The 12,954-nt window shown below is 34.7% G+C and overlaps 1 protein-coding gene and 1 non-coding gene across 2 annotated transcripts; both read left to right on the top strand.

Annotated features, from left to right (window-relative positions):
- Nucleotides 1-3,735: 3,735 nt before the first annotated feature.
- Nucleotides 3,736-3,817, top strand: TRNAS-GCU. Its single transcript has one exon. It is a non-coding gene; the product is annotated as a tRNA-Ser (tRNA).
- A 7,587-nt stretch (nt 3,818-11,404) lies between these two features.
- LOC103934535 (mitochondrial uncoupling protein 5-like) lies at nt 11,405-12,838 on the top strand. The gene has a single exon (XM_009344285.3). The coding sequence runs from the start codon at nt 11,763-11,765 to the stop codon at nt 12,714-12,716; it is 954 nt and encodes a 317-aa protein (XP_009342560.2). The 5' UTR covers nt 11,405-11,762; the 3' UTR covers nt 12,717-12,838.
- Nucleotides 12,839-12,954: the final 116 nt, after the last annotated feature.

Raw genomic sequence — 12,954 nt, 5'->3', positions numbered from 1 at the left:
TATATTTTTCCATTTTGGCTTCTTATTTTGTTATGATTATTTCAGTTTGCCTATTGTTTAATGTTCAAGCTTTTAAATGAAAATATTGACTTTCATGTCTAGATGTGTTGCCCACCCTACAAGAATAAATATTCTAACGCATACATTATTCTCTCATAATCGTACGCATAGATCTAATTTATTCACACCAAATTTTTTTTTTTTTTTTTTCTTTTTCTGCTGCCAAAAACTCACATAAATATATACATGATGCTTCTACAATGTGAGTTCAATTGAACGATATGAGTGCTGTGGAGCTAAAAATAATTTAGAAAATTCTACAACTGACACATAGTATTTTATTTATTATTAACGATAATGTCCTCATTAAATTGATGAGACTCACATTTGTTCCATGCACAGTTCAACCATCAAAGAGTATTGAGCTGCTGACTACAATTTCTTCTGAAATTGGTATCAGGTGGAATATCTTGTATATAAAAATTATAATCTACTAGACTGACTAACCAAACCCGCTAGTCAACTAAGATAGATTTGTTAGTCAATAAATCTAAAATTCAAATACCAATTTCAATTTCCAAAAACTATTTTAGTCAGGAAGGCTGTGTTTCGTTACAAGTTATTAATGTGTCAATTAAGCATAGTAGTGAATACAATAAACAATATGCCAAAATGATTTGACAAAAATTAAGGGTATTTTTGTCATTTTATCCTTATTTTATGGAGATTTTTTCATTGAATGACCAAAATGTTTGATTGTGGACAAACTCAGGGACCAATTCTATCGATTTCAAATCTCAGAGACCAAAGTAAGGAATTATCCAAATCTCATGGACCATTTTGGCTAAAAGCCAATATTAAATTTCCATTTTCGGGCATGAGATTGGTTCTTCAAGCGTATCTAACTTTGACTACTGATGGTAATGGTGGTGATGACGATGATGGTGATGCTAGGCCAGAGTTGGCAATGGAAGAAGGCCATACTGGAGGTATCCTTACAAAATAATACGTCTATATAATTTTATTTAATATTAATTAATGATAAACTTTTAGGTTCGGTATGGCTAAAACTAATATTGCCCCGATAGCCCTTAGTGATATTAATCAGGAGTGCAGTCCCCTTTATATATATTGGAGTAATGCGACCAACTCTTTAAACCAAATTTACAAGTCACACGATGAGTCACCAATAGAAAATAAGTACGTTAATCAACATTTAAGTAATAATCTAATCATAAATAACCATGTCATATAGTTTACAAAATTTTATTTAAAAAGTTGGTCTCTCTAGCATTATCCTATAGATTGTATATTATTTTGTTATATTTTCTAGCATTACCCTATAGATTGTATATTATTTTGTTATATTTTCTAAAGTAGGATTACTTTGTTATATCTTCTGTAGAATTTTTCCATTTGTTTTCAAATTGTAATAATTATTTTTAGGACAAATTTGGTTCCTATCCCTAATTCGGGTGCATTTGTGCTCACCATCTACTTATTATTATTGGGTGACTTTATATTTTGAGATTTGTGTATATCTGCTATACATAACTCTAAATTTAAACTCATCTAACATTGATAAATAGAGTAGTGTGTATCACCATCACTTAAAGGTAGTGAGCAAAAATATTCTCCCCTAACTTTCAGTATTGTGTGATTGAAGCCTTATGAATTGTAAAATTTGATCGAGGTCATATATGTAGTAGGTATATATATTACATTTGCATGAATTCATTAGTTTCTAATCCTATTCATGTACTACAGTATAATAACATTCATCCTTACTTGTAAGTGAGAGGTCTCAGGTTCGATTCTCGCCAAATATAAATATGAACTACATTATTGTTAGCCCATTGTAAAGCTATACTCAACCCCTTAGTGTAGATAATATCTATTGTTCAATAAAAATCCTATTCACCTAGGTATATTTTCTTGTTTTCTATCACCTTCACTATAAGTAAAATATTTCCTTATAGACAATATCAACACAATACATTTTCTTGTTTTCTATGACCTGCACTATAGGTAAATATATTTTCCATGACTTTAAACTAAAACTATTGACTTTCATGACTGGATGTGTTCCCTAACTAAAAGAACAAATATTCTAGAGCATACGTTGTTATCTAATAGTCATATGCATACACCATAAGAAACTTTCATTTTGAAGAATATTTTTTTTAAGGACAAACGATAAGAAAATCTACATTAAACTACGTTGAGGGAGATTTGAACACATAATTTCGGATACAAGAACAAATATTGGTCTTAATTAACTGAGTTACAAACCACTTGCTTTACCTTTAAAGAATTCGGTTGCCTACATGATTAAATTATAAAAACCGCGTTAATTAAGAAAGGCTTAATTCATAAAATACAAATTCCAGCGGAGTGATTGCTCAAAAGACAAGTCTATGAGATGAATGAGACCAACTAAACCCAAGTTGCCGAGTTTGTTGGGTCGTCGGCCGCAGTTGATTGGATCCATATTTGCCTATAAATTGATGTTATCCATGGCAAGTGGAAATTAACTACTTATATTGACTTGAATGGATTGACATTACTTAGTCATAGATCGATAATCCTGCTTTCACACACTTAATTATAGTGGACTTACAACCATCACACGATGGTTTAATGGTTGAGAATGAATTCTAAGTCCGTATTCTACATGACACGTACTGAATTCGATTCCTGTCATTGGTGAATTACACGATAGGGGTCAGGAAAAAATTGAAATGCATATATGAGTCATCCTAACCTCCGAAAGAATGAATTGTTGCGACAATGCTTGCAAGTCCCTTAAAAAATTAAAAAAATTTATAGTGGACTTACTAAATCTAATGTAGTCAATAACGTACCTCATGATGAAACAGGTGCATGCATTCTTTCTCTCTTTCTCAATCATAAGGCGAGTTGAAAGACTTTTAGTTTTTATTTTTTTTATGGTTTGACATTTTTTTGTCTATGTATGTTAATTCTTTTGTGATACGGTACATAATAAAAGAGATAAAGACAAAAGAATAATAAACCTGAGATGGATAAGTTAAATATACCCCTCATAATATTACGCATCAATACTTAACAAGAGGATCATTCGAAACGACGAAGAAAACTTATGTGATATAAGTGTATAGCAACGATTTAAACATATTCAGGAGTGTCAAACCCATTTGAGCAACAATAAAGGATGGATGACAAGTTTAATACCAGATTAAAATAGATTATTATTTTTTAATATGTGAGGTGTCTCATTATACACGGATGATAAACTAATTCCCTCTCATTCAGGACTTGTAACACATGAGATGGTATTGTACCTTTGATCCCCAAGTCAAATGGTACATCAAAGCAAAGCCGATGGCCCTAATAAATGCAAGGAGTTCAAACTCAAGTTTTGTTTCAAAACCTTTTCTCGCTTTCCACTAGACCAACCTTTTAGAAAAAGGATATCATTTACTTTTAAAAGGTCATAACGCCTTTCGATCAAAATGGTCCCCATAATAGAAAATAAAACTTTGTTATGTGGGGATGTAAACAATTGGCTTGGAAATTGAGGTAACGAAAGTCTTCTTCAGACTGGGCGTTGAGGCCTCTTTCAAAGGCCCACATGAATTCTTTGTGTTGGGATTTTTCATCTAAAGGCCCACATAAATGATTTGTGTTGTGATTAAAGGCCCACATGAATCAAAATAACCATAAATAAATAGGCAGCACTCTTTGTCAACAAGCGACGCTTTGGCCGAGTGGTTAAGGCGTGTGCCTGCTAAGTACATGGGGTTTCCCCGCGAGAGTTCGAATCTCTCAGGCGTCGTCTCTTTTTTTATTTTTTTCTTACTTTGTTTTTTTCCTCTGGTTGGGCCCACGGAATGAAAATATATGCTAATTTATCGTTTTGTTCGACTGCTTGTCCCCACAGACTTGTGGTTAGAAAATACTGAAATACTTCTATGAGTTTTTTTTATATTTAAAAGGAGTGAATAATTGTGATTTGTCATCAATTGTCTATTTTAAATAATAATAATAATAATAATCTAACGGTTGCTTGGCCCCACAAACTTGCCACCAATTATCCATCTTTTAAAAGAAAAATAATAATATAATAGCTGTAGTAAGAGTTTAATAAATAATTAATAACAACAAAATTATTAACCACGTTTAAAACTTGAAATAAAAAATTGAAAAGTTGATTCCTCTTTCTTCCCCCTTCGTCTTCCGAATTTGAACTCAAAATTTTTAAATTTGAATATATTTAAGAAAAGATTGCAACGAGACTCGTAATGCATTAACAATTTTGATACATCTGAATTTTTTCGAAGTGTTCCAAACTTATTTCGATAAATAAACTTTAAAATATTCTGAATTCTTATATACTCAAATTTTGTATTTTGTTATTAACTTTTGTATTTTAATGTTAGTTTTAGATATATTTTGTTAATTTTTGTTTGTATTAAACATACTTCTATATGTTCAAATAGATAAGGCAAACACTTAGTGAACAAAATATGATAAAATAGATAGTTATATTAATATACCACCAAATAACTTACATTTAATAAATTACATGTAATAAAAAGACAGAGAATATTCAAAAACTTTTAAAAACATATGAATTTTCAATTATGTTCCTAAATTTTTTAGATTACTCCGCTTCTAAAATTTCCGAAAATTCCAAACTTGAAAATTGTGTTCCTATCCAATTTCGAAATTTCAGACCGAAAATTGAAAATTTGGTTTTCAATCCGGTCCTTTCGAAAAACACCCCTAATCTCTCCAAGTGAATATTATAACCCCAAAACAAAGTAGAATGACTTATATGGCATCGAATGCACCATGACATCCCGTATAATAATATAAAGAATATGTTTGTTACTCTCCACATAATCTTGTACTAATAATACGAAATACTACCATGACGGTATGCCATGTTATACACAAATTGCTAAAACAAAAAAGTTAAAATGAAAACCAATAGACTGAATAAATTAGTGGAGTGCAGAAGGTTAAAGAGAAGAGCGGAAGCAACTTTTTATTGAACAATTTACTGGTAAATCCCAAATTAGATCCTGAATTAGTGCTTAACCTTTTAGATAAGCTCCTTCCTCCCTCAGTTGTTACCTCCCCTGCCAACTTTCTTTCCCAAATGATATGAAGCTTCAATTACGTCCACCGAAATTCTAGTGAGATTTTATTCCCTGTTAAGTGGTTGACCACGGAAATTGAAATCCTTAGATATCTTTTTTGGGTGGATGTCATTTGCCCATCGGTTACTCGTTCCTCTCTATTTATCAAGCACGCCAAATGGATGACCTCAAAACTTTAGTCTGGGAATCCAGTTGGTCAAGTGATGAAACGTAAGAGTTATATGAGTAGTGATTTTCACAGTTTCAGTTTAACCTTCGATGGTTTTATTGTTAGTGTAATTAAATTGAAAAATAATTAGTAATTGGTGATTTAAAAGCGAAGAGGTTTTTTTATGGAACCTTAATTTTTTTTCATGGTATTAGAGCATATTGTCTCATTTCTCATGTGTGAAACTCAACGGTTATAGGTGCTCACGTCACCCGAATTCCATTGTCACGTGATAGGTTTGAAAATTCGTTACACGTAAGGAGACGTTTTGAGAGTATCATGAGTCCCACATCGGAGAACAGACATCGCATTTGTTTATAAGCAGTCAGACTACTATTCATCTTGCCAATTAATTTTATGATAAAAACTCAAACGTTTTTGCCATTTAGTACTACGGTTAAGTGGTATTTCTCTTCACTTGGAAGTGAGAGGTCGTAGATTTGTTTCTTACCAAAGGCGAATTTGAATCAAATTATTGCTAACTCATTGTGAGACTTAGCTCACTCCCCCACCCCTTTAGTGTATATAATATCATTTGTTTTTTTTTATTTAAAAAAAAAAAAGAACTCAAACCTTGTTTAATGCTGATATTGTTATCGGTCTGAACATGTGTGTAATATTCTCTCAAGTAGGAATGCACATAAAGAAAACTACCGAAAGTGTTGGGTGATGATGAATGCATGAAACTTCACTTTCGTGGAGGTCAGGTTAGGTTCTTATTCTGGATCCCCTCCATTATTTTGTGGCAGCCACACGACTGAGTATGCGACCATGAGTGCTTGGGGACCCATGCTTTATGTATAACCTGAGGCTGCTGTGCAAGATGCTTCACATATGGAGGAGGTTAGGGTAAAAAGAAAAAACATATATTAAGCGTTGAGACTTGTGAGTATGAATTATGTATCGAGTGGAGAAGGGAAGAGAAGTCTTGCCTATTAATCTAGATAATTTCGAGCTTATGGTGGAAGGTCAACTTTTCTCATAAAGTCAAATAAGAATAAAACTAAAAATAGTAACTAGCTAAAGATGAACGAGTTGATAGAGTTTCAACTTCTTTGTGATGTCAATGGTTGATCGAATCTAATGTGAACTATAGGGATCATTTGTTCAACTTCACACCAAATACTTCTTAGAGACATGAATTATTTTGTCCAAACCAAATGATTTCCCACAATTTTCAAACTCAAATGGGCCAAACAGTCCCAATATTTGACATTAAGAGTATGCTCTAGTAAATTTACGTATTATACATGTATTTACATATAATATGTGTACCACGTATTTTAATACATGTATTAAACACATACGTGAGTACTTTTTACATTTAATACATGTTATTTCACACATTTTCAATAATACATATAAACTTAAAATAAAAATAATAATCTCTACTAATTAATAAAGCACTCATTGTCAACCAAAACCCTCTAATTAAAACAGAACATGAATAAGAAATATGGGGCAGAAATGTAATTTCACACAACCAAATTTTGCTATTTCTTTTCCAAAGCCTTACCTACATGTAATCCTAAGATATCTCTAATTTAAAAAATTAAAAAATAATTAAATAAAACTTCACACTCCCACATTCTCTATCACTCTTTTCCTCTCTCCTTCTAGTATATATAAAATTAACGTATTTTCAACATATTTTGAATATATATAAATTTAATAATTAAAAAAAGTTGCTGAATTTTTCAAAGTAAATTTTTAGCAAAGTTATCCAATATTAACTTACGTATTATTCAAATATTATACCAGTTATGTAGTTTATCAATGTTAAGATATATATATATATATATATATATATATATATTTAGGAATTGTTATTGGCACTCCAAAAATCTTATTCTACATTCCAAACTTTTTATATTTGGAAAGAAAAAAAACACTTGCGAGGAGTGTAGAATGAGATTTTTGAAGTGCCAATAACACTTCCCATATTTTTATCAAACGATATTATCTACATTAAAGAGAGTTGCACGCTGAATGTGATGGTCACGATTTCTATCAACGAATTGGTGAAAATCAAATCTAAGACCTCTTACTTACAAGTAAAAAAGAATATTACAGTTCTTACTAAAACGTAGTATTGAGTGATATCAATGCTAAGTTAGACTCCACCAATCAAACCAACACAATTTTGGTTGTCCAAGAAGAGCAACTATTTTTGAAAGTCACTTTTATTGTAAATGTTCTGTCTGGTAATGTTTTATAAAATAAATTATTGGCATATTATATAGAATATAAAACAAAAAGAATTTTGCAGGTTTATTATAGTGCTTCTAGTATTTTAATTCGAAAATGATTGTTTAAGAAATAAAACATTAGAATGGAAAACTACCAAATGAAAATTTGTTGCCCTTTTGAGCTACTTTAGGACCTCAAATTGACTCCCTTTCACTGACATTACAATTATCAACAACTCTCCAATCCTTCAAACAGTAAATTAAACAGTAATATATGAGGCTACAATCTCACTATTTGAATCATTCAATTAAAGGATCATACTTGCATTCATTTGATTCTGACTAAAAAGATTATGATGTGTTCTTACAAAAATTGAATACGATATGTTATGAATGAAAATTGAAATAACCGTCATGAAATTCAAACTAATTAAATGTCTCCAATTTGATTGGCTTTTTACAAGGTTGAGATTTTGAAGGAAGACTTTTTTCTTTTGACAAACGATAACGTTAGTAGAAAATGGGATGGATGACGATTGAACCCGCATAAAGGTGCTTAAACATGATTATTTTCCACTACCGCAATAAACCATTATCTGTGAAGGGGGACTTTTTTTTATTGGGAAATTCTCATTCACTTCCATCAAGTATTGTGAAATTCTCACTTTACTATTTTTAGTTCTTTTCGTCATAGTTTCATACCTAAACTTTATTTTTTTCTGACACTTTAATACTTTCATTAGGCTTTCCGTCAAATTCTCCACTAAATGATGACGTGACATAACGTTGGCCGACCATATTTGCCATTTAAATGAGAGATTCTCTTGTAAATTCAAGCCATGGTGTCTGAGCGCTAATTCTTGGAAGACATGGTGGACCAAAAATTATGTCATGACATCACTTAAGGAATAACTTGACGGAAAGCCCAACATAAGTATTAAAGTGTCAGAAAATCAAAGTTTAGATATGAAACTGAGACGAGAAAAACTAAAAGTAATAAAGTGCAAAATTCATGATACTTGAAGGTAATATCTTCCTATATAATACTTCTTTTTTTGTCGAACCTTCCTATATAATACTTGAAAATAGTAAAGTGAGAAAATGAAAAATGAATCGAAGTTGGGTCGACATACTTATAATTCTTTAAAATATATATGTACGCATAATATAATACGCAATATTACGTGGTTTCAATTACTACGAGTCTATCGCGGCGGGTAGATGCTTTGAAAACTCGTCCAGAAGACGAGGAGTATTCTGAGTTTTGAAATTAAAAATAACGAGTGAAATTGTCAGAGGTTGAAAGACCGAGCCCTAAAAGGTTGCTGGGACAGACTTACTCCTGACGGCTGCCATAGGGTTAACGTTTGGTTTGACGCGTTGCCATGCTTGGAAGTCAAGCCGGCTTATTAGATACCCAATAAAATTCCTTTAAGAGAAGAAAGTTAGGGCTTAAGTAACTAAATGCCCCAACAACCCTGTGGAAATTATCAATCAATATACCCCCCCAATTTTGCAATACTATCACTCTACCAAGACTTTCTCTCTCTATCTCACATCTCTTCATTGTCAATATTTTTGTCACGCCAACTACATTTTCTAGCTACTCAGGTGCAACTTGGTTGGACCATCCGAACCCGTCCATGTCCAACTTGATTTTAAACTTAAACAAATAGATTTTTTTTTTTTTTTAGTTATAACCCGTCCGAACCCAATTCAATTTGAACTCGTTCATTGATTGGGTTGATCATTTGTCTGTCCATTCCGAATCCAATCCAATCCGATTAACCAAACCCGACAATAGCCCATATCAATTATTATGTGCTTCTGTGATTATATATCATATATAAGTATCTTCTTCTTCTTTCTGTGATAAATTGCAGAATTCAAAGCTCTTGGAGAGCACATCAAAGTCATTTATCAAGTGGCCATGGCGCCCCTGCCATTACTGCTTCAATCTCCCATATTTCCCGAGGAACGTTTGTCATGTTCTTACAACCGTTAGCCGTGACAAGGTACAAAATTCAGAACCAAGTATAAGCACACATCACCAGTACAGAGAAAATAAGATATGTATGGAATCACAAAGGCTGAAGTGAGATCAGCAGCATGCTAGCATGTAACTATTTTGTTTTGTTCTATATTTAAGGAAACTGTTATTATTACTCTAAAAATCTCATTCTACACTTCTCACAAGTATATTTTTCTTTCTAATTATATAAAGTTTGGAGTGTCAAATGAGATTTTAGGAGTGCTAATAACAATTTTCATATTTAATAGGAATTCCTATTATATTGACTTTCAAAGGAAAAGACTTGAGTTGGGTACTTGCTTTGGTATTTCTTGTATTTTAATTCAAACTTTGCATGAACTCGATTAAAACTTGAAAAAGTTGGGCAACCCGAACCCAACCCAAGTAAACCCGAACCCAATTAAACCTGAACCCAAATGAATCCGATTAAAACCCAACCCAAACCCGATCCCTAATTGTAAAAGTTGGGTTAGGATAAGGTTGACCTTTCAACTCGCCCAACCCGCCCGAGTTGCACCCTTATTCAGAACTACGGTTTGGTGGTATTCCTCTTCACTTGGAAGTGGGATGTCTAGGCTGCCCATTGTGTGGCTTAGCCGAACTCCTCCTGCCCTTAGTGTAAAAATATAATGTACTAAAAAAAAAAAAAACCTACATTTTCTATATTACATTTACACTACCTCTCCAATTGGCATGACGACCTATCTGTATTGGCGGGCCTTCATTTTTATTAGAGAGGTAACGCAAATGTAGTATTCATGATATTGAAATAATATATCAAGAGTCTTGTTCTCCTAGACTCCAGGCTCCATAGAAATTGTGATCAGTGTTTAAAATATCGGTGGAAATATCGATAGGTAGATTTGTGGAAATATCAATGGATATATTGTATATCGATATCGATATCGATTGTCTTCGATGGAAATTATGGAAATTTGCTCAAAACCACAGATATTTAAAATTATTTTTTAAGGAATGTCATATGAAGCCACAACACACGTATGAATAAAAAAATTAATGATTATATACTGTGTAAACAATAAGTATGTGATATGTGAGAAGAAAAACTTGCTTATAATGACAAGTAATAAAACAAAGCATTTCACTAGAAAGAATAAATTATACATAATTTAATTGAAATTTTCGTCATGAAAGCTGCACAAGTTTTATTGAAGTAAACTAATACCATAAAGAAAGAAATTAAAAAAAATAAAGAACGCATAGGCTCATGGATATTTCCTGAAAACTTTTTGCAAATTGTCTGTAAACAGTAGATATTTTTTGAAAATATCGTGGATATGGGGGTAAAGTTCCCCCTCTTTCCATATTGTTTACTAAATTTTTGGATATCCAGAATATTTCAAACATTGATTTTGATCACCCACTATTCTATCTTAATTCAACGGCTGAGGACAAAGTACAACAAAAGTTTAAACCACATACTATTGCATTAAAATCGAACAATAAGTAACCACAATTTATATATAGATTAAATGAACGGTACCAATATACCAAATATTAATAACATACGAACGAAAAATCGAGTATCCCATAGTACAAAATTAACGAGTCAATAGACAAAGTCGAGGGAAGGAGACAGCGTATGAGGAAAAGTCGGAGCAATTAAGCTGTAAAATTGCTCTAGACGGTTGTAGCTCAGCGGGTAAGTCCCTATCATTGTGGGGGTATTAAGATAATAAGCGGAAAATTAGAGGCCGCTAGATCTAAGGCAAAGGGTCCCAGCAATCAATCAACCTATAACCGCGTCGTATGACTCTCACCAATGTTTACTAGGCGCGGCCCGCGGCGCATCTCGCATCCTCGTTGCCCCCTCCTTCCCACTTTCTTTCCTCGCAGTTGTTGCTACTCTCCAATTCCCACTATATAAGTACAGCCTCTACTCCCTCAGCCTCCAACTCAACCATTCGAACACAGTACATTGGCAGATACATACAGCATATGTCTCAGAGGCCCAACGTCCCTCACTCCTCGTCCATTGCCTTTGCCCTCCACTCCCACCTCTTGATCACCAGTGACATGAACCCTAATTGGTCCTCCTGAAAACCCCTTTCCCCCCAATTTAGTTTTGATCCAATTTTTTCAATTCTTTCATTCTTTTTCTAACGGACGATCCCAAAAAAAGGGAAAAAACCCCCCAAGATTCGACCTTTGATTTATTTGAGCAAATGGGTATCAAAGGATTTGTCGAGGGAGGCGTCGCTTCCATTGTCGCCGGCTGCTCCACCCACCCGCTGGATCTTATCAAGGTCCGTATGCAGCTCCAGGGCGAGAACAACCCCGCCCGGGCCGCCGCCCCCCAGCGCATCCACAATCTCCGCCCTGCTTTTGCTTTTCATTCCCATTCTGCCACCCTGGTTGCCCCGCCTCCGCCGGCCGCCGCCGCACGTGCCGGTCCAATCTCGGTCGGAGTCAAAATTTTTCAGACCGAAGGCGTTAAGGCGTTGTTCTCTGGAGTCTCCGCCACCGTCCTCCGCCAGACTCTCTACTCCACCACCCGAATGGGCCTTTACGAAATTTTGAAAGTCAGATGGGCAGACTCGAACTCCGGGAACCTGCCCCTGCCCCGAAAAATTCTTGCCGGACTCGTCGCCGGTGGAGTTGGTGCTGCCGTCGGAAACCCCGCCGACGTGGCCATGGTCCGGATGCAGGCTGGCGGCCGTGACTACAAGAACGTGATCGACGCGATTACGAAGATGGCGAGGAGCGAAGGGGTTCTTAGCCTGTGGCGCGGGTCCAGCCTTACGGTAAACCGCGCGATGATCGTGACGGCGTCGCAGCTGGCGTCGTACGACCAGTTCAAGGAGGCCATTCTCGATAGGCACTTGATGAAGGACGGCCTCGGGACGCACGTGACCGCGAGTTTCGCGGCGGGGTTTGTGGCCTCCGTGGCCTCGAATCCGATCGACGTGATTAAGACTAGGGTTATGAACATGAAGGTGGAAGCCGGGCGGGACCCGCCGTACACTGGGGCCCTGGACTGTGCCCTAAAGACTGTGAGGGCGGAGGGGCCCATGGCCCTTTACAAGGGCTTCATCCCTACGATTTCGAGGCAGGGGCCATTCACTGTGGTGCTGTTTGTGACGCTTGAGCAGATCAGGAAGGTGCTCAAGGACTATTGAGAGTTGGGATCCGACCAATGACGATGATGAAAAATAATCACCATGAATATTATTATTATTTTTCCTTTTTCGACTATGAGAATTATCTTTATTAATTAATGAAATCTTCTTTATCAATCAAATGAGGGGGAAACGATTAATTAGTTTTCTAACACACAAACAAAAATGATGGGTAATAACTAATAATGTAATTTCACAGGTCTAAATTTTATTTTTTTTTATTGAAGTTTCACTTATA

The sequence above is a fragment of a genome, unplaced genomic scaffold (assembly GCF_019419815.1).
Source record: "Pyrus x bretschneideri cultivar Hongxiangsu unplaced genomic scaffold, Pyrus_bretschneideri_v1 Contig17, whole genome shotgun sequence".
NCBI lineage: Eukaryota > Viridiplantae > Streptophyta > Magnoliopsida > Rosales > Rosaceae > Pyrus > Pyrus x bretschneideri.
The sequence above is the reverse complement of the archived record's forward strand: the minus strand, read 5'-3'. Positions and strand labels throughout refer to the sequence as shown.

What these genes read in the sequence shown, in the direction of transcription:
- LOC103934535 (XM_009344285.3), top strand. Translation starts at nt 11,763, where the DNA reads ATGGGTATCAAAGGATTTGTCGAGGGAGGCGTCGCTTCCATTGTCGCC.